General features: G+C 47.2%; 1 protein-coding gene and 1 long non-coding RNA gene across 2 annotated transcripts in view; one reads left to right on the top strand and one right to left on the bottom strand.

Annotated features, from left to right (window-relative positions):
* Positions 1-876: 876 nt before the first annotated feature.
* LOC100970806 (exosome complex component MTR3) lies at positions 877-12,748 on the bottom strand. The gene is given in 6 exon segments (XM_055115269.1): positions 877-1,586; positions 1,589-1,645; positions 1,648-2,033; positions 7,721-7,846; positions 12,330-12,482; positions 12,705-12,748. Coding segments are annotated over 6 exon segments (837 nt in total). The 3' UTR covers positions 877-1,515.
* Positions 12,749-16,024: 3,276 nt separating this feature from the next.
* Positions 16,025-22,576, top strand: part of LOC130541679 (uncharacterized) — a 114,525-nt gene continuing 107,973 nt past the window's right edge. Inside the window, exon 1 of the long non-coding RNA XR_008955760.2 lies at positions 16,025-20,197. This is a non-coding gene — a long non-coding RNA (uncharacterized LOC130541679). The remainder of the gene's footprint in view (positions 20,198-22,576) is intronic.

Here is a 22,576-nt window from a genome sequence, read left to right as displayed (position 1 = left end):
AAATCCAGGGCTTACAATGTTTATTTTAATCACATGGGCCAAATAAATGATTGAACGTGACTATTATTTTACTTTCTGCTTTGTTAGCCCACGTGGTTGAGAACTGTTTGATATGAAGAATTTTATGGGGTCAGTTCATAAGGTGAATAAACGAAATGACATTTCCAATATGCGTTAAAAACCAAAGTCCACGTGTACACAGATGACTAATTTAGAGAGCTCTGTTACGGCTCAGTTAGTGTAGTTGGAGTGGAATGACATTGACTTTTAAAATAAATTTTTTCTTGGTTTGTAGAAATAATAATGAAACCGCTGTTGCAAAATTATAACTGAGAAAATTATCACAGTGAAAGAGATCTGACCCAACCAACTCCATCTTGCTTTTAACCTCCAAGCTGCCCTTGCTCATTCCTGGGCATAGGCCAAACTTTGCAAAGAACTTAGTTTATAGTTTAACTTTGAAACAAAGACACTAACAGCCCTTTCCCAAAACAGATCCCCTTTCTGCCTAAGTACTAGACTGCTTTTGTAGGACTAATAAGTTAGCCACAAGGTTAGAAATTATGATTTAGGAGTCACAGAGCTGGGGGCTACAAGATTCTGACCCTCCCTGAATTGCTCTTGGGGATAACATCACTATTATGAAACCTAAGATCAGTGTTTGAGATATTTTGCAGACCCTGCAGATCCTTGATGGATCAGCTGCCACCACCCAGATTAATAAACTGGCGCATCTGGTCTTGTGGTCCCCACCCAGGAACTGACTCAGTGCGAGAGAACAACTTTGACTCCCTATTATTTCACCTCCAACCCTATCAATCAGCACTCCTGAATCACTGGCCCCTACCTACTAAATTGTCCTTAAAAACTCTGATCACTTCGTTTTCAGGGAAACTGATTTGAGTGATAGTAAAACTCCAGTCTCCTGTACAGCTGTTTCTGCGTGAATTAAACTCTTTCTCTATTGCAATCCCCTGTCTTGATAAATTTTCTGTGTCTAGGCAGTGAGCAAGAAGAACCTGTTGGATGGTTACAATAATTGCTTTTTATAGAACATCAATAGGATAATACTTGTATCAGGGAGATTGGTAAGTCAAGATTCATATCTTTTTAGTGCTCAAAATCCTTAAATGTTTATTGGCATCCACAGGATGGAGAGAAAGAAAATGCATATGCAGTAAGGAGAGAACAGGTCTCTTTTGATGTGTTTCTGATACTTATTAAACCTTAAGAGAGAGCAGAGCCCAGGGAGCCCTTTTCAATAGATCAAACCCTGTTGGCCGAGATTGCGCCACTGCACTCCAGCCTGGGCGACAGAGCGAGACTCTGTCTCAAAAAAAAAAAAAAAAAAACCCTTCTAACACCACAGCAGACTCTGCTCGAGCCTCCCCAGGTGCTCTCCGGGGCTCCGGCTGTTTATCTCAATGCAGGCTGGAGGCCAATGTCATGAGTCCCCAAAAGGACGGTGGCAGCACGGTCCTCAGCGTGGCGTCTGTTGTTGCTCAGGCTTCTGGTTCAGGGTGGGACAGCGGTGCCCCTGTGGCACGCAGCCCACACCAGGCACTGCTGCAGCATGGGGTCGAGGGCTCGCAGCCCTCGAGGCCCAGGCCTACAGCCTCCACCCAGCTCATGGTCAGGCCGCCCTCCCTGCAGCCAGCAGCCGGGCCACCTGATTCAGCATGGGCAGGAGTGCCAAGGTGACACCGGGGGCGGTGTGCTCCTCCTCGGGCCGCATGGGGTCCAGCAGCCAGGTGGGCACGGACCCTGGCGCGAGGCCCAGGCCGCAGCTCACCACCAAGTCATTCATCTCCATGCCTGCATAGGCCAGGGCAAGCTTGGCGGTGTTGAGCTCAGTGGCCAGGGCTGAGCCGCCATCTTCCAGCAGCAGCTCCGAGGCCTCAAGCTGCGCATGCGGGTAGCGATCCAGGCACATGGCCGGCTCCAGCGCCTCCTGTAGCACCATCACCGGCTCAGGCTCCTCGCCACCACCCGTGGGAGCGTGGCAGAAGTCACAGAGCAGGCCTGGCCGAGATCTTCAGAGGTGACAACGTGCTGGCGGCCCTCACTCGCTCTCGGCACCTTCTCAGCCTGGGCGTCTGCTCTGGCCACGCTTGAGGAGCCCTTCAGCCTGCTGCTGCACTGTGGGAGCCCCTCTCTGGGTTGGCCAAGGCTGGAGCCAGCTCCCTCTGCTTGCAGGGAGGTGCGGAGGGAGAGGTGCGGGCGGGAACTGGGGCTGTGTGTAGCGCTGGTGGGCCAGCGTGAGTTCCGGGTGGTCGTGGGCTCGGCAGGCCCCACACTCGGAGCGGCCAGCGGGCACCACTGCCCCAGTAGTGAGGGGCTTAGCACCCAGGTCAGCAGCTGCAGAGGGTGAGCTGGGTCCCCCAGCACTGCCGGCTGGCGCTGCGCTCGAATTCTTGCCAGGCCTCAGCCACCTCCCCTTGGGGCAGGGCTCAGGACCTGCAGCATGCCATGCCTGAGACCCCCACCCCACCCCACCCTGTGGGCTGCCACATGGCCCGAGCCTCCCCCAGGTGCTGCCCCCTGCTCTAGGCGCCCGGTCCAATCGACTGCCCAAGAGCTGAAGAGTGCGGGTGAGCAGCATGGGGACTGGCAGGCAGCTCCACCTGCAGTCCAGGTGTGGCATCCACTAGGCGGAAGCCAGCTGGGCTCCAGAGTTGGGTGGGGACTTGGAGAACTTTTATGTCTAGCTAAAGGATTGTAAATGCACCAATCAGCGCTCTGTGTCTAGCTCAAGGTTTGTAAACGCACCAATCGGCACTCTGTGTTTAGCTCAAGGTTTGTAAATGCACCAGTCAGCACCCTGTGTCTAGCTCAAGGTTTGTAAATGCACCAATCAGTGCTCTGTGTCTAGCTCATCTAGTGGGGACTTGGAGAACTTTTGTGTCTAGCTAAAGGATTGTAAATGCACCAATCAGTGCTCTGTGTCTAGCTCAAGGTTTGTAAACCAATCAGTGCTCTGTGTCTAGCTAATCTATTTGGGGACTTGGAGAACTTTTGTGTCTAGCTAAAGGATTGTAAATGCACCAATCAGTGCTCTGTGTCTAGCTCAAGGTTTGTAAACCAATCAGTGCTCTGTGTCTAGCTCAAGGTTTGTAAACCAATCAGTGCTCTGTGTCTAGCTAATCTATTTGGGGACTTGGACAACTTGTTTCTAGCTAAAGGTTTGTAGCACCAATCAGCACCTGTCAAAACGGACCAATCAACTCTCTGTAACATGGACCAATCAGCAGGATGTGGGTGGGGCCAGATAAGGGAATAAAAGCAGGTTGCCTGAGCCAGCAGCCGCAATCTGCTTTGGTCCCATTCCACCCCGTGGAGGCTTTGTTCTTCCGCTCTTTGCAGTAAACCTTGCTGCTGCTTACTCTTTGGGTTCGCACCGCCTTAAGAGCTGTAACATCATGAAGGTCTGCAGCTTCACTCCTGAGGCCAGCGAGACCACGATCCCACTGGGAGGAACGAACAACTCCCAACAGGAGGAGTGAATAACTCCGGATGGGAAGAACGAACAGTTCTGGACGGGAGGAACAAACAACTCCAGACGTGCCACCTTAAGAGCTGTGACACTCACTGCGAAGGTCTGCAGCTTCACTCCTGAAGCCAGTGAGACCGTGAACTCACCAGAAGGAAGAAACTCCAAACACATACGAACATCAGAAGGAACAAACTCCGGACACACCATCTTTAAGAACCGTAACACTCACCGGGAGGGTCTGTGGCTTCGTTCTTGAAGTCAGTGAGACCAAGAACCCACCAATTTTGGACACAATCTGATGGTCTTACAAAGGTTTCCCCTCTTGTTTGGCTCTCATTTTCTCTTGTCTGCCCCCATGTAAGAGTTGCCTTTTGCCTTCCACCATAATTGTGAGGCCTCCCCAGCCACGTGGAACTGTGAGTCCATGAAACCTCTTTTTCTTTATAAATTACCCAGTCTTGGGTATGTCTTTATCAGCAGTGTGGAAATGGACTAATACACCAGTTCAAGGGAAGAGTGGGAAGGCAGATACACTCATAGACTAGGAATATTAAAGTTAGTGTGTAAAGGGAAGCAAAGTGGGTAAAGGGAAGTCAGTTGAACCTCCAGGAGCAGGACGAAATTATCTATAGACCACAGTTTGCTGTGCTTGCTGTTATCTAGAGTTGTACAATACCTTCCAGGGATTTGGACTCAAATAACCTGGAGTGGAGGGATTTCCTCTACAGTCTACAATGCAGTTCTCCATAGTATCGTTTCCATAAGCCTCAGTCCTATTTCTCCGGCCCCTCTGTGCTTCTGGCTGGGTCCCAAGGGCATTGCTAGGACCACCCAGCATCTGGGCCTTCGGGCTGGCTCTGCCTTGCCTAAACTGTTGTCCAAAGAACCGTAGAGTCGGATGGTTTTTTAATAATCACCTCGGCCAATTCTTTCACCACATCCTTATCCCCGGAAGGGACAGAATTGGAGTCATTAATAATATATTGACTAAGGGCAGTTAGAGTGTTGAGGGAGAGGTTTCAGGTGCACTAAGGGGAGGGACTTGGAGTTGTCCAGAGCTATGCTGGTGCTGTTTCTTCTGAGAAATAATAAAAAAAAGCTGTCATTTACTGGAAATGTATTGTGTGCCAGGAATTTTAGATGTCTTGAATATCAGCTGCTCCTTACCGCACACTAAATGTTAGCAATATTATTCTAGGTCTCACCGATAAGGAAACAGCCTTGTACCTTGCCCGACAATGAACAGCTGCCAAAGGGCAGAGTTAAAACTCAGCCTGACTCAAAAACTTGCCTTTTGGCCAAATCAACATTTTCCCAAGTATAAACTGAGGAGTCTGGGCATCTCTGATGCCCCAAAATACTTGCTCCGGCCAGGCACGGTGGCTCACGCCTTTAATCCTAGCACTTTGGGAGGCCGAGGCGGGCGGATCACTTGAGGTCAGGAGTTCAAGACCAGCCTGGCCAACATGGTGAAACCCCATCTCTACTAAAAATACAAAAAAATTTAGCCAGGCATGGTCATGGGTGCCTATAATCCCAGCTACTCGGGAGGCTGAGGCAGGAGAATCACTTGAACCAGGGAGGCAGAGGTTGCAGTGAGCCGAGATCGTGTCCAGCCTGGGCAACAAGAGTAAAACTCTGCCTTAAAGAAAAAAAAAAAAAAACCTCGCTCCATGGTCAAATAAATTTGGGAAACACTGCGTTCAGATATGCAAACGTGTGTCTTCACTGAGTGACTTCTCAATCCTTTAACACAGTAATGGTTCTGTCCCCTCCTTCCGCCTGCAGATATATGATGTTGAAGAATTTTTCTCTCTCTCTTTGGCAGGGGCTGTTCTGCTTGCTGGATTGGAAATGATTTTAGCCCCTCATGCCAGGAAGAAAACATAGGCAGATTTCTCACCAGCTAAAAAGGAAGGAAAAATTGTGAAGTGAAATTTTCTATTGGCTGTGGTTTATCCATGTTAAATTGTAAAGCATATAACACAGATGGAATCCGGCAGATGCAAAACACTCACAAAACCTAGTTACTACTGCTGCTGGCGCTGCGGCTACACTACTACTACTACTACTACTACTACTACTATAGCCACTACTCTCCTCCTACTGCTACTGCTGCTGCTGCTAGTGTTTTGTAAAGTGGAGCTACAGAAATCAACATTTTTTTTCTTAGCTGCACAGTGAATTTGTTTTTTGGACTCCAGTATTCTTCCTGAGGGTCTGTTTCATCCTAGCATGACTCTCACTTTTTTTTCAAAATTTTATTTTATTTTATTTTTGAAATGGAGCCTCACTCTGTTGCCCAGGCTGGAGTGCAGTGGCGTGATCTCGGCTCACTACAACCTCCGCCTCTGGGTTCAAGAGATTCTCCTGCCTCGGCCTGCTGAGTAGCTGAGATTACAGGCATGCGCCACCACGCCCAGCTAATTTTTGTATTTTCAGAAGAGATGGGGTTTCACCATGTTGGCCAGGAGGGTCTCAATCTCCTGACCTCATGATCCGCCTGCCTCGGCTTCCCAAAGTGCTGGGATTGCAGGCGTGAGCCACCATGCCTCTACATTTTAATTTTTTAAAACTTACCATCTTTATCATTTTTAAGTGTACAGTTCAGTGGTAATAAATACATATGTATCTCCTATCTCATTTCCTTATTTTCATCCCCCATCCCATTTCTGGACTCTGGCTAATAGCAGTCTACTCGGTATCATCACGAGATCCACGTTTTTAGTTTCCACATATGAATGAGAACATGCGATATTTGTCTTTCTGTGCTTGGCTTATTTCACTTAACATAATGGCCACTGGTTCCATCCATGCTGCTGCAAGTGACAGGATTTCACTCTTTTTATAGCTGAATAATATTCCATTGTGTAAATATAACACATTTCCTTTATTCATCTGTTGATGGGTACTTACGTTGATTCTATATTTTGAATAGTGCTGCAGTAAACATGGGAGGGAGATATCTCTTTAATATACTGATTTCCTTTCTTTTGAGTATATACCCAGCAGTGAAATTGCTAGACCAAATGGTAGTTCTATTTTTAGTTTTTTTGCAGAACCTCCATACTGTTCTAATTTACATTCCCACCAACAGCGTATGAGGATTCCCCTTTCTGCACATCCTCGCCAGATCTGTTATCGCCTGCCTTTATTTACTTATTTTTATTTTTAATTCTTGTGGGTACATAGTAGGTATATATGGGATACATTAGCTGTTTTGATATAGACATGCAATCTGTAATAATCATATCATGGAAAATGGGGTATCCATCCCCTCAAGCATTTATCCTTTGTGTTACCAACAATTCAATTATACTCTTTCAGTTATTTTGAAATGTACAATTAAATTATTATTGACGTAGTCTCCCTGTTGTGCTGTCATTAATTCTAAGCCTTATTCATTAATTCTATTTTTTGTACCCATTGCCTGCCTTTTTGATACAAGCCATTTTAACTGGGGTACAATGATATCTCATTGTGGTTTTGATTTGCATTTCTCTGATGATTAGTGATATTGAGCATTTTTTCTTATACCTGTTAGCCATGTGTATGTCTGTTTTTGAGAAATGTCTGTTCAAATCTTTTGCCCACTTTTAAAATCAGATTATTTTTATTTTTTGCTATTGAGTTGTTTAAGCTCCTTATATATTCTGGTTATTAATCCCTTGTCAGATGGACAGTTTGCAAATATTTTCTCCCATCGTGTGGGTTTTCACTTTGTTGGTTGTTTCCTTTGCTGTGGAGAAGCCTTTTAGCTTGAGGAAGATATTTTTTCAGATGCAACCGCTTCACAGCAGCCCCAAGGAGAGTAGGATTCTTCTCTGCCCTCCCAGTCCTGGGTACAAAGCCCAGGGTTCTCCCCACAGTTTCACTGGAGTTAGGGAGAGCCAGGGAGTCTTGCGGGAGGAGGTACATGCATTTAGTGATGAAAAACAGTTTACACTGAAAACACGTAGGACTTAAAAAGTCTAGTTTCTTCCTTTTCTGTGATTCTTTGGTGACAAAATAAATGGCAGTCACTGCCATGTTGGAAAACTTGGGAGAAACCAGGAGACCAGAAGCTGATTTGTTGTATTTTAGTTTCTCCAAGATGTTGATTTCATTTTTGTTAAAATATCTAAAGTGTTTATATGAAAACCTGTTTCTTGCTAGTTCTTGGTTTACATTCATTTTAACCAGTCAGGGTTTGTTTGTTTTGTTGATCAGAGATCAGAGTGCTGGCACCCCTCGCAAGGAGCCTTCCCACGGAGTATCCGAAGGAGGGGGTCTTGAGCCAGGTGGGGTCTGGAGCCAGCATTGAATGCTGAGGCTCCTTGTCGGCCCAGGACTGGGGCCCGGCAGAGCCTGTGGCTGAAGGACAAGAGAGGGAGAGAGTTCCCCAAGCCAATGAACTTGTTCCTGAAGTGCTTATCCTCAGCTCCAGGACAGATGGGGGGATTCCTGCTAGACTGGGGGACTCCACAGGGGCCAGGACCTCTGGGTGATGTTGAAGAGGAGGTTTGGGGCAGTAGGGGGAAGAGAAAGAATATGTAGGAGGGGCTCATGGGGAAGCATCCTTGGGTCCTTCTCTCCCATGAGGGCACATTGCCAGAAAAGAGGGTCCCCATCCAGACCCCAAGAGAGGGTTCTTGAATCTCTCACAGGAAAGAATTAGAGGTGAGTCACAGAGCACAGTGAAAGAGGCAAGTTTATTAGAAACTACTCCAAGTTTATTAGAAACTACAGAGTGGGGTGCCCTCAGAAAGCAGGAGGAGGAATGCACGATCCTTCATTAGTGCTTCTACTAATAAAAAACTGTAGCCGGGCACGGTGGCTCACGCCTGTAATCCCAACACTTTGAGGGCCGAGCCGGGTGGATCACCTGAGGTCAGGAGTTAGAGACCAGCCTGGCCAACATGGTGAAACCCTGTCCCTACTAAAAATGCAAAAATTAGCTGGGCGTGGTGGCAGGCCCCTGTAATCCCAGCTACTCGGGAGGCTGAGGTGGGAGAACTGCTTGAACCTGGGAGACGGAGGCTGCAGTGAGCTGAGATCTCGCCACAGCACTCCAGCCTGGGCAACAGAGCGAGACCTCATCTCTTAAAAAAAAGAAACTGTAAGGATCTATAATTAAACTTGGAATGTGCAGATATTCTCACTAAAGGTAGGGGTTATTGGTGCTATTAATGACCATTAATCCTTTAAGCCTGCTCATTAAGGTTATCTTTAAGTAAAGTGGGCTTCACTCTTAGGGCATCTGGACATCCTGCAGGCTTGGTAGGAGGTGTTCTGTATGGCCATAAATATTCTGTAATTATAATTGGTGGTCAGCTTGGGATGTAGCTATTTTCAGACCATAAGCATTAACCTTATAGGTGCCTTGTGAGTGCCCAGCTATGCACTTTAAGATGTAGTCACTTGGGAGGCCGGGGTGGGCAGATCACTTGAAGCCAGGAGTTTAAGACCAGCCTGGCCAACATGGAGAAACCCCGTTTCTCCTAAAAATACAAAAACTAGCCAGGCACGGTGGCACATGCCTGTGATCCCAGCTAGTGGAAGACTGAGGCATGAGAATCGCTTGAACCTGGGAGGTGGAAGTTGCAGTGAGTCAAGATTGCACCACTGCACTTCAGCCTGGGTGACAGAGTAAGACTCTGTCTCAAAAAAAAAAAAAAAAAGAGAGAAAAAAAGATGTAGTCACTTTAGTCATGATTTATTAAACCAGAAGTTCCTCTCTCTAACAGGTGCTGCTTCTTTTTAAAAACAAATTTTATATTTCTTTTAGAGATGGTATCTTGCTGTATTGTCCAGGCTGGAGGGCCGTGGCTGTTAACAGGTGAAATTCCACTACTGATTAGCCCAGGAATTTTTCATCTGCTCTGTTTCCAACCTGGGTCAGTTCACCCCTCCTTAGGCAACCTGGCAGTCCCCACTCTGGGGAGGTCACCACATTGATGCCAAACTTAGTACAGACACCTCATCATAGAGCACTATAGCCCAGAACTCCTGAGCTCAAGTGGTTCTCCTGAGATGGACAGGAGGCAGGGAAATACTGGGTAGAAGAGGGCAGTTCCCTGGCAAAAGCCCCACCCTCAAGCCTGGAAACCTGTGACCCTAAATGGGAACAGGCATTCCTGTTTTCACACCCAAATGTTGACTTTTGGCCTGCTGTACCCACCCAATCCTGTACCCATATAAACACTAAACCCCAGGCTCCATGAGCAGAATAGCTGCTGGGTGGCAGAGCAGTAAGGCAAAGAAAGAGAAGAGAAGGAGCATCTGAACGTCAAGAGGAGTTCAGTTGGGGATGGCCAAACTCCAGGGGAAGATCATCTTCTCACTCCATCCCCTTTCCAGCTCCCCATCCGTCCCACTGAGAGCCACCTCCATCAGTCAATAAAATCCCTGCATTCACCATCCTTCAAGTTCACATGACCCGATTCTTCCTGGATGCCAGACAAGGACCCAGGTACTAAGAGGACAGGGTGTAAAAGGCTGTCTGACTCTCCACTAAACTGGTTAACCCTTAGCTGTCTGGGGATGGCAACTGCTAAAAGGGTATTCATTCTAACACTCCCCTAGAGGCTACTGATACTGAAGTGCTGGGAAGGGAAGTGGAAGTGGGGAATGGAAGTGCTGGGTAGAGGAGGGCATGGTGCCTGGCTAGGGCTCTACCCCCACAGACCTAGGTGAGGACAGGCACATCTGTCTTTGTGCCCAAATGTTGCATTTTCCAAGACCACCCTGGCCTGCCACACCCCCATCCTGTGCCTATAAAAACCCCTGAAACCCTAGCAGTCAGATACACAAGTGGCTGGACATTGTGAGGAACATGTTGGTGGAAAAAGACACAAGTGGCCGGACGTTGAGAGGACATCGAGGGGAGCACTCTGGCGGAAGAGCACACCAACAGATGCCAGCACGCCGCAGGCCATTGACCAGCAGAATGACACAGAGTTTGGCTGGGGCAGTCAGAGGAGAGCCCAGGTCCCTGAGCTGCCCGACTCCAGGAAAAAGCCATCTCCCTTCTGGCTCCCCCATCTGCTGAGAGCTACTTGTACTCAATGAAACCTTGAACTCATTCTCCAAGCCCACATGCGATCCAATTCTTCCAGTACACCAAGGTAAGAAACCCCGGGATACAGAAATCCCTCTGTCCTTGTAATAAGGAAGGGAGTCTAATTGAGCTAACACAAGCCACCTGCAGATAGCTAAATTAAAAAAGCGCCCTGTAACACATGCCCACTGGGGCTTTAGGAGCTATAAACATTCACCCCTACACACTGCCGTGAGGTTGCAGCCCCCCAACCTGCCCGTCTGTATGCTCCCCTAGAGGTTTGAGCAGTGGGGCATTGAAGAAGCAAGCCACTCCCCCGTCACACGCCCTGTGAGGGGGACAAGGGAACTTTTCCTGTTTCACTACTATGCGGCTGGAGCCCAAAAGCACTCATCCCAGCTCCTGCACCTGTCTGTCTGCACGTTTCCCCCTCTTGTAAGGGGTTTGAGTACATGGCGGCCAAGCAAACAGGCCACACCCTTGTTGCAAGTCCCGCGAGAGGTTCAGGGAACTCTCCCGTTTCACTCCTGCCTCAGGCCTCAGCCACCACAGTGAGTGGAACTCTATACCTCCACCTCGCCTGGCTGGGTGGAGCCTCTAAACTCAGGATTCTGCCTTGAGCTGTGGCTCTCCCCTCAGGTTGACAGGGTCCAGAGCAAAACCTACAGAAGAAGCTGCAGAGGCCAGGTGGAGGGAAGGATGCTGAACTGGCCAGGAAATTATGAGGTGGGTGAGTTGGCATCATCTTCAGGTTGGTCTGTGTGGGCCACTGAGCCCAGAGTTTTCATGCTTGCCCCCTGAAATCCTAATTTTATCTTAGAGCATGTGTTTTGCAAGGAAGGTCCAATGGGCAGTGCAGCATGCCTGGGGCTTGGAGTCTCTGTTCCTGCACTGTCTGCCTCCCAGGGCCTCTCAAGGACTGTTCCTAGCTGCCTCCTGTGCCTGAGTCTGACCCAGCTCCCTCTGGCCACCTGTCCTGGGATCCTGGCTGTCCTCAGCCTGAGTCTGCAACAGGATATGTGGTAGAGGCGTGATGTCTGTGTTTCTGTGTTTTGCCTTCGCTCTCTGCCCCATGGGGGACTGAGTGCAGGAGTGGAAACAGTGGAGCCAGGTGTGCTGGGTGTGGCATCTCCGGGTGAGGGTAGGTGATGGCCACCCCCTCCCCATGCTGGCTCTTCCTGGTGTGCTTGCAGGAACCTGGTGAGGGTTCTTGCTCATCCCCTCATCTAGTGCCAAGTGCATGGGTGCAGAGGTTGCAGCCCCTTTGGTTCTCTGTCCGTGTGGGTTTGGGTGGCAGGCCCTGGGAAGGGGAGATCGACTTCCCCGTTCTTGTCAGTCACTTGTTTATTTTGGACTGGGCTCTGCAAGTTCTACCCAGGCCTGGTTAGCATCAAGGAAGACTGGTAGCTGGGGCTCCAACGGAGGAGCAAGCAGGGCTGTGGGAGATGGGAAGTTTGGAAAAGGCGAAAGGCAGAGCCCAGAAGGGCTGGGCCTTCCTGGTCCGGGGCTGCAGGTGCTGGGGAAGTGAAGATCCTGCACAGGTGGTCACGATGAGGAAAAGCCAACAAGCAAAGGGCCAGGCAGGCTCAGAGAACGCTGACAGAGGGCTCAGTGATTAGAGGGTTGCTTCCAGGGCTCTGCTGAAAGGCTGAGAAGCAGCGGGCATCCGGGGAGAATGGATCAGGTGAGAGGAGTTGACTGAGCGGATCCACAGTGGGGATCAGGACGTGGTGAGGACATCCCCTTCACCTTGAAGTTACGGCTCCTGCAGAGGAGGGAGGGAGGCAGAGAGGGTACCTGGGGCTGGAGATGTCAGGCTGAGCATTCTGCATGGAACTTTGGTGGGACAGTCTTCGGTGCCATCCAGTTCCCCTCCCCTTGTGCTGGCTGGTCACTGTGAAAGCTAAGCGAATTCCGTTCCCCAAGAAGAGGACATAATTCTTGTGAATCCTAAAGGTGGTAAGAATAGGAAATATGATTACATTTTTTAAAGTTTGGATTAATTTATGAAGGACTTGAAACTGACCCAGTAGTTCTACACATTTATTTACGTATTTAACATAGAAATTGACCCTCTTGGTCTTAAAGCTTGAAACTTAATATTTATCTGAGGTCTTTCCTCAGGAAAGGACCCCCAGGCCTCTGAAAAAGTATCAGAAAACTGAAACTCACCAGATCTTTGCATCCAGTGAGACTCCAGGCCTCTCATTCATCATGATTGCTTCTTTACTGAGTTCCTGTTTTCTCATACATTGTTACATTTCTTCCCTGCTACGGAAGAAACCTATGGAAGGAGCTGCTGAGGCCAGGTGGAGGGAAGGATGCTGGGCTGGAGGAGGCCAGGAAATTATGTACGTTGTTACATTTCTTCCCTGCTATATAAACTCCTAATTTTAGTGGTCAGAGAGATTGATCTCTCATTTCCTCAGCTGTAGCACCTGATTATCGCCTTCCTTGGCAAGAATGGTCATCTCAGTGATTGGCTTTCTGTGCAGGGAACAGCAGGACCTAGACGGAACCCCTGGTGTTTTGGTGATAGACTTAAGAGCATAGGGTCCCAAAGAATGCCTGTGATCCACCTGAGGTGTCAACCTCACCCCTTTTTAGAGTTGGTGGCATGGAGGACAGCTGGTTGGTTTCTCCAGGGCCCTGTCCCTCGGAGCTTCTGTTCGTGACTGTGTCTAGAGATGGCCAATGCAGCAATCCACGTGTTTCCGAGTCACTTTGTCGCATGACCCAATGGCTGCTATTTGCTCCTCCTCCTCAATCGTCCCAGAATAATAGTTGTCTTCTTGAGAAGATTAAGTGAATATTTTCTCCCAACCCAATTACATAATGCAGCACAGATGTCAAGGCAAGTAACTTTGATTCAGAACAAGTTCAGCTATCTGCTTTGCTCTGTCTGCTGGTTTCATGTTTTCAAGATGATTCACATTAACTCATCTTTCTTTCCCATATGTCCGGACTTGTGTTTTACAACACCAGACGGGGATACTAATTAAACTTTACAGTTCGCTCCAGCGTGCTTAAACTGAGATTGGTAATGACAGGCCTGGCAGTAATCAATATATCTGCTGCACTTGTAATGATTTAACGCGCGTGCCATGGTCACTGCTTGGAATAAAAGTGAATGAGCTCTGTAAATTTAATTTAGGGGAGTTATAACTTGATCACTCAGAAATACATTATAGCAGCTCCTTGTATTTTTGACAAAGCCCAGGGCGTGCTTCTAGCAAGATCTGTGATTTAACCAGGAACATTTAATTTACAATGAGGTATATAATAGGTGACATCTGCCCCCTGGCCCAGCTTCAGAAAAACCAGCAGAAGGCTGTGGACAGCCATACAGAAGTCAGAAGTAATAAACTAGATATATACAGCAATTTTAAATCTCATATCAACCCTAGTTAAAAAAATTATTTCACATTTATCGTATGTTATTCCATCCATGAATTAGAAGTCAAACTCTAGCAAAGTCACGTTCAGGCCAGTTCAGAGGAGAGATAGCTTCTCTGAAACTGCATTCAGGGGTAGTGAGGTGTCATTTCTGCTCCACATCCTTGAAAAGGGTTTGGTGTGTGTTACTTTGCAGAATGGGAGGGAAAGCCTCTGACCTTTGTCCTTTGATTTCCTTCAGTTCTGTAATATGAGGAACATTATTGCATTTAAACGAACAGAAATGCTGTACTGCAAGCTCTCCTTTCACATTGTCTTTGCCCACTTACGAATATTGATTGATTGATTGACTGTATTAGCTGTTACATTTCCTGCCGTACAGCCATGCCTCTACCCTTTGCATTCCTGATTTAGTTGTGCTACCTGCAACCAGCCTCTTGTATTCTCTCTTGTGCGCTCTCTCTCTCTCTCTCTCAGTTCCCCTAAGGGGCTAGGAGTTGAGTTGATGATACTCTTCAGAATATGGCATTTTATCAATAGGCTATGCAAGGTCTCTCTTGCTTTATTTTATTTATATCTCAACCCCACTCCCATTCCTTCTCACCTCTAGATAATGACTATATTTTATTTTATATATAACATATTTCAGAAGAATACATATACATATCCTAAATTTTTCAGGTATCTATAGTTCTGTGTATGTTTTAAACTTTTAATAATTTACATTATTTTATGACTTTTTGTTTCTTGGTTTATTCACTTTGTACTGTATTTTTAAGATAGAAGAATTAATATTGCTGTGTATGTATCTACTTTATTATAATGGCTTCTGACCGCTGTATGATTTTGCATAGCACGTGTCTACCTTATTTTACATAAACCTTGGGTGTCTACAACTCCCGGTTATCACTGACAGTCCTATGTGTGTCTCATACCTTTCCCCTTATGGACCTTTTCAGGAATTTCTCTGGGGAATTACCCTAGGGTTGGGTTTCTGTTCATTAAAAAAGATTGTTTTAAAGCTATAATTTATGGAGCGCTTACTATGTCAGGCACTGTTCTAAGCACTTTATAGGTATTGACTAATTTAATCTTTACAATAACCCGATGTGGTAAGTTCCATCATTATCCCCATTTTACAGAAAAAATAAAGCCAAAAAAGATCAAGAAGCTAGTAAGTGGTAGTGCAGAGTTTCAAAAACTATGATGCTGGCTAGATGTGGTGGCTCATGCCTGTAACTCCGTCACTTTGGGAGGCCGAGGCGGGTGGATCACCCGAGTTCAGGAGTTCAAGACCAGCCTAACCAATATGGTGAAACCCCGTCTCTATTAAAAATACAAAAATTAGCTGGGCGTGGTGGCGGTTGCCTGTAATCCCAGCTACTTGGGAGGCTGAGGCAGGAGGATGGCTTGAACCCGGGAGGTGGAGGTTGCAGTGAGCCGAGATTGCACCACTGCACTCCAGCCTGGGTGACAGAGCGAGACTCTGTCTCAAAACAAAACAAAACAACAACAAAAAAAACTGTGATGCTGTACTTACATTCAAATCACTGCTACACTCACCACCAAGGTGAGCAGCCTCGAACATGACTTTTACCCAGCAGTGGGTTCATTAAGTTGCAACATATGTATGCATGTGTGTGTGTGTGTATGTGGGTGTGTTTATGTGTGCATATGTGTCTCTCTCTATAAAATTCTACTTACCACTGCCACATGAGTTTCCTCAATGGTTATACCCCATTTACTTTCCCTCCCAAAGAGCAACAGGGAGTTCACTATCCCCACATTCTCCACCAACACTTATCATAGACTGTACAATAATTATTCAGCTGTGCACATTTTGTATCTTTTGAGTTTCTTTCTTTCAGCTATAGTTTTTAGTGTTTTATCTGATTGTTCTTTACAACTGCTGTTTCTTGCTTTGTTGAATATTTTTTCTTCTGGGAGGATATTTTTAAACTCGTTTAGATTTTTGCATCTGTCCCCATAACGCCAGTTCAAATACTGGCTGCTCAATATGTTTCATTTCTAGCAGTTATCTTTCCCAAATGCCTGGTGTTTCCTTTTCCCTCTGTGAGCTCATTTTCCCCTGGAGGTGTTAGCCATGACCCCTTAGGAGGACAGGTGCAGTTCCTGGTGAGTTCAAGGCAGGAGGGAGACCTGCTGCAGAGCAGGGATCCTGTGGTTTGGAGTCTGGATGGATTTCCCTCACTCGTGCCCCTCAACCAAGCTGATTTTAATCAGCTCCTACACTGCCCTCCAACCTTTTTGTTTTCTTGAGACAGAGTCTCTCACTCTGTCGCCCAGGCTGGAGTGCAGTAGCGCGATCTTGGCTCACTGCAACCTCCGCCTCCCTGGTTCAAGTGATTGTCGTGCCCCAGCCTCCAGAGTAGCAGAGTACCTGGGATTACAGGAGCCCACAACCATGCCCGACTAATTTTTTGTTTGTTTGTTTGTTTGTTTTTGGTAGAGACGGGGTTTCACCAGGTTGTCCAGGCTGTTCTCAAGCTCTTTACATCAAGTGATCCATCCACCTCAGGCTCCCAAAGTGCTGGGATTACAGGCGTGAGCCACCGCGCCCAGCCTACACTGCCTTTTGATTGGCCTTGGGGATTGCTGAAGAACAGAGGAGCTGGGCTTTTAACTGGAATTTTATTTTATTTTTTAACATATATATATAGTTATACATTAAGTTCTGGGGTACATGTGCAGAACGTGCAGGTTTGTTACATAGGTATACACGTGCCATGGTGGTTTGCTGCAGCCATCAACCAGTCATCTACATTAGGTATTTCTTCTAATGCTATCCCTCCCCCAGCTCCCAACCCTGACAGGCCCTGGTGTGTGATGCCCCCCACCCCCGTGTCCATGTGTTCTCATTGTTTAACTCCCACTTACGAGTGAGAACATATGGTGTTTGGTTTTCTGTTCCTGAGCTAGTTTGCTGAGAATGATGGTTTCCAGCTTTGTCCATGTCCCTGCAAAGAACACGAACTCATCTTTTTTATGGCTGCATAGTATTCCATGTTGTATATGTGCCACATTTTCTTTATCCAGTCTGTCACTGATGGGCATTTGGGTTGATTCCAAGTCTTTGCTATTGTGAACAGTGCTGCAATAAACATATGTGTGCCTGTGTCTTTATAGTAGAATGATTTATAATCCTTTAGGTATATACCCAGTAATGGGGTTGCTGGGTCAAATGGTATTTCCAGTTCTAGATCCTTGAGGAATCACCACACTGTCTTCCACAATGGTTGAACTAATTTACACTCCCACCAACAGTGTAAGAGTCTTCCTGTTTCTCCACATCCTCTCCAGCATCTGTGGTTTCCTGACTTTTTAATGATCACCATTCTAACTGGCGTGAGATGGTATCCCATCATGGTTTTTATTTACATTTCTTTGATGACCAGTGATGATGAGCTTTTCTCATATGTCTGTTGGCTGCATAAATGTCTTCTTTTGAGAAGTGTCTGTTCATATCCTTTGCCCACTTTTTTATGGCATTTTTTCTGTAATTTTTTTTTTTTTTTTTTGGAGACGGAGTCTTGCTCTATTGCTCAGGCTGGAGTGCAGTGGCATGATCTCGGCTCACTGCAAGCTCCACCTCTTGGGTTCACACCATTTTCCTGCCTCAGCCTCCCGAGTAGCTGGGACTACAGGTGCCTGCCACCACGCCTGGCTAATTTTTTGTATTTTTAGTAGAGACGGGATTTCACCGTGTTAGCCAGGATGGTCTCGATCTCCTGACCTCGTGATCTGCCCACCTCAGCCTCCCAAAGTGCTGGGATTACAGGCGTGAGCCACCTCGCCTGGCCTCTCTTTTCTTCTTTATTAGTCTGGCTAGCGGTCTATTTTGTTGATCTTTTCAAAAAACCAGCTCCTGGATTCATATTTTTTGAAGGATTTTTCGTGTCTCTATCTCCTTCAATTGTGCTCTGACCTTAGTTATTTGTTGTCTTCTGCTAGCTTCTGAATTTGTTTGCTCTTGCTTCTCTAGTTTTTCTTTTTTTTTTTTTTTTTTCTTTTTTGAGACAGAGTCTTGCTCTGTTGGCCAGGCTGGAGTGCAGTGGCACAATCTTGGCTCACTGCAACCTCTGCCTCCCAGGCTCAAGCAATTCTCCTTTTTCAGACTCCTGAGTAGCTGGGATTACAGGTGTGTGCCACCACGCCCGGCTAATTTTTGTATTTTTAGTAGAGACGGGGTTTCACCATGTTGGCCAGGCTGGTCTTGAACTCCTGACCTCAGGCAATCTACCCACTTTGGCCTCCCAAAGTGCTGGGATTACAGGTGTGAGTCACCGTGCCTGGCTTTCCCTAGTTCTTTTAATTGTGATGTTAGGGTGTCGATTTTAGATCTTTCCTGCTTTCTCTTGTGACCATTTAGTGCTATACATTTCCCTCTACACACTGCTTTAAATGTGTCCCAGAGATTCTGGTACATTGTGTCTTTGTTCTCATTGGTTTCAAAGAACATCTTTATTTCTGCCTTCATTTCGTTATTTACCCAGTAGTCATTCAGGAGCAGGTTGTTCAGTTTCCATGTCATTGTGTGGTTTTGAGTCAGTTTCTTAATCCTGAGTTCTCATTTGATTGCGCTTTGGTCTGAAAGACTGTTTGTTATGAGTTCCATTCCTTTGCGTTTGCTGAGGAGTGTTTTACTTCCAATTATGTGGTCAATTTTAGAATAAGTGCGACGTGGTGCTGAGAAGAATGTGTATTCTGTTGATTTGGAGTGGAGAGTTCTGTAGATGTCTATTAGGTCTGCTTGGTCCAGAGCTGGGTTCAAGTCCTGGATATCCTTATTAATTTTCTGTCTCGTTGATCTAATATTGACAGTGGGGTGTTAAAGTCTCCCAATATTACTGTGTGTGAGTCTAAGTGTTTTTGTAGGCCTCTAAGAACTTGCTTTATGAATCTGCGTGCTCCTTTATTGGGTGCATATATATTTAGGATAGTTCTTCTTGTTTCATTGATCCCATTACCGTTATGTGTAATGCCCTTCTTCGTCTCTTTTGATCTTTGTTGGTTTAAAGTCTGTTTAATCAGAGACTAGGATTGCAAATCCTGCTTTTTTGCTTTCCATTTGCTTGGTAAATATTCCTCTATTATTTTGAGCCTATGTTTTTCTTTGCATGAGATGGGTCTCCTGAATACAGCACACTGATGGGTCTTTTTTTTTTTTTTTTTTTTTTGAGATGGAATTTCGCTCTGTCACCCAGGTTGGAGTGCAGTGGCATGATCTCGGCTCACTGCAAGCTCTGCCTCCCGGGTTTATGCCATTCTCCTGCTTCAGCCTCCTGAGTAGCTGGGATTACAGGCACCTGCCACCACGCCTGGCTATTTTTTTTTTTTTTTGTATTTTTTAGTAAAGACGGGGTTTCACCATGTTAGCCAGAATGGTCTTGATCTCCTGACCTTGTGATCCACCCTCCCTGACCTCCCAAAGTGCTGGGATTACAGGCATGAGCCACTGCACCTGGCCCAGGATGGTCTTGACTCTTTATCCTATTTGCCAGTCTGTGTCTTTTATATGGGGCATTTAGCCCATTTACATTTAAGGTTAATATTGTTATGTGTGAATTTGATCCTGTCATTATGATGCTAGCTGGTTATTTTGCCCATTAGTTGATGCAGTTTCTTCATTGCATAGATGGTCTTTACAATTTGGTATGTTTTTGCAGTGGCTGGTACTAGTTTTCATTTCCATGTTTAGTGCTTCCTTCAGGAGCTCTTGTAAGGCAGGCCTGGTGGTGACAAAATCTCTCAGCATTTGCTTGTCTGTAAAGGATTTTATTTTTCCTTTGCTTACGAAGCTTAGTTTGGCTGGATATGAAATTCTGGGTTGAAAATTCTTTTCTTTAAGAATGTTGAATATTGGCCCCCACTCTCTTCTGGCCTGTAGGGTTTCTGCTGAGAGATCCGCTGTTAGTCTGATGGTCTTCCCTTTGTGGGTAACCTAACCTTTCTCTGTAGCTGCCATTAACATTTTTTCCTTCATTTCAACTTTGGTGAAACTGATATGTGTCTTGGGGTTGCTCTTCTTCCAGGAGTATCTTTGTGGTGGTCTCTGTATTTCCTGAATTTGAATGTTGGCCTGTCTTGCTTGGTTGGGGAAGTTCTCCTGGATAATATCCTGAAGAGTGTTTTCCAACTTGGTTCCATTCTCCCTGTCACTTTCAGGTACACCAATCAAACGTAGTGTGTCCAGAATTGGTGGGTTCTTGGTCTCACTGACTTCAAGAATGAAGCCGCGGACCCTCATGGTGAGTGTTACAGCTCTTAAGATGGTGCATCTGGAGTTTGTTCCCTCTGATGTTCGGATGTGTTCGGAGTTTCTTCCTTCTGGTGGGTTCGTGGTCTCGCTGGCTCAGGAGTGAAGCTGCAGACCTTCGCGGTGAGTGTTACAGCTCTTAAGGCGGTGCGTCTGGAGTTGTTCATTCCTCCCGGTGGGCTCGTGGTCTCACTGGCTTCAGGAGTGAAGCTGCAGACCTTCGCAGTGAGTGTTACAGCTCATAAAGGCAGTGTGGACCCAAAGAGTGAGCAGTAGCAAGATTTATTGCAAAGAGCGAAAGAACAAAGCTTCCACGGTGTGGAAGGGGACCCAAGCGGGTTGCCACTGCTGGCTCGGGCAGCCTGCTTTTATTCTCTTATCTGGCCCCACCCACATCCTGCTGATTGGTAGAGCCCAGTGGTCTGTTTTGACAGGGCGCTGATTGGTGCATTTACAATCCCTGAGCTAGACACAAAGGTTCTCCACAACCCCACCAGATTAGCTAGATACAGAGTGTCCACACAAAGGCTCTCCAAGGCCCCACCAGAGTAGCTAGATACAGAGTGTCGATTGGTATATTCGCAAACCCTGAGCTAGACACAGGGTGCTGATTGGTGTGTTTAAACCTTGAGCTAGATACAGAGTGCAATTGGTGGATTTACAATCCCTGAGCTAGACATAAAGGTTCTCCAGGTCCCCACCAGACTCAGGAGCCCAGCTGGCTTCACCCAGTGGATCCCGCACTGGGGCTGCAGGTGGAGCTGCCTGCCAGTCCTGCGCCATGTGCCTGCACTCCTCAGCCCTTGGGTGGTCGATGGGACTGGGCGCCGTAGAGCAGGGGGCAGCGCTCGTTGGGGAGGCTTGGGCTGCACAGGAGCCCACGGAGGGGGTGGGAGGCTCAGGCATGGCGGGCTGCAGGTCCTGAGCCCTGTTCCACGGGAAGGCAGCTAAGGCCCAGTGAGAAATCGAGCGCAGCGCTGGTGGGCCGGCTCTGCTGGGGGACCCAGTATACCCTCTGCAGCTGCTGGCCCGGGTGCTAAGCCCCTCATTGCCTGGGGCCGGCAGGGCCGGCTGGCTGCTCCGAGGGTGGGGCCGCCAAGCCCATGCCCACCTGGAACTCCAGCTGGTCTGCAAGTGCCGTGCGCAGCCCCGGTTCCCGCTCGCACCTCTCCCTCCACACCTCCCTGCAAGCTGAGGGAGCCGGCTCCGGCTTTGGCCAGTCCAGAAAGGGGCTCCCACAGTGCAGTGGTGGGCTGAAGGGCTCCTCAAGTGCCGCCAAAGTGGGAGCCCAGGCAGAGGAGGTGCTGAGAGTGAGCGAGGGCTGTGAGGACTGCCAGCACGCTGTCATCTCTCAGTAGGTTTGGTCTTTTCACATAGTACCATATTTCTTGGAGGCTTTGTTCATTTCTTTTCACTCTTTTTTCTCTCATCTTGTCTTCTCGCTTAATTTTATTGAGTTGACCTTCAATCTCTGATAATCTTTCTTTTGCTTGATCGATTTGGCTATTGATACTTGTGTATGCTTCACGAAGCTCTTGTGTTTTTCAGCTCCATCAGGTCATTTAGGTTCTTCTCTAAACTGGTTATTCTAGTTAGCAATTCGTCTAACCTTTGTTCAAGGTTCTTAGCTTCCTTGCATTGGGTTAGAACATGCTCCTTTAGCTCGGAGGAATTTGTTGTTGCCCACCTTCTGAAGCCTACTTCTGTCAATTCGTCAACTTTATTCTCCGTCCACTTTTTTTCCTTTGCTGGCGAGGAGCTGTGATCCTTTGGAGAAGAGGCGTTCTTGTTTTTTGAATTTTCAGCCTTTTTATGCTGGTTTCTCCCCATCTTCGAAGATTTATCTACCTTTCGTCTTTGATGTTGGTGACCTTCAGATGGGGTCTCTTGAGTAGACATCCTTTTTGTTGATGTTGATACTATTCCTTCTGTTTGTTAGTTTTCTTTCTAGCAGTCAGGCCTCTCTACTGCAGGTCTGCTGCAGTTTGCTGGAGGTCCACTCCAGACCCTGTTTGCCTGGGTATCACCAGTGGAGGCTGCAGAACAGCAAAGACTGCTGCCTGTTCCTTCCTCTGGAAGCTTTGTCCCAGAGGGGCATCCTCCAGATGCCAGCCAGAGCACTCCTGTATGAAGTGTCTGTCGGCCCCTACTGGGAGGTGTCTCCCAGTCAGGATACCTAAGTGTCAGGGACCCACTTGAGGAGGCAGCCTGTCCCTTAGCAGAGCTTGAACACTGTGCTGGGAGATCCACTGCTCTCTTTAGAGCTGTCAGTCAGGGACATTTAAGTCTGCTGAAGCTGTGCCCACAGCTGCCCTTTCCCCTGGATGCTCTGTTCCAGGGAGATGGGGGTTTTATCTGTAAGTCCCTGACT

This window comes from Pan paniscus, chromosome 6 (genome assembly GCF_029289425.2).
Source record: "Pan paniscus chromosome 6, NHGRI_mPanPan1-v2.0_pri, whole genome shotgun sequence".
NCBI lineage: Eukaryota > Metazoa > Chordata > Mammalia > Primates > Hominidae > Pan > Pan paniscus.
The sequence above is the reverse complement of the archived record's forward strand: the minus strand, read 5'-3'. Positions and strand labels throughout refer to the sequence as shown.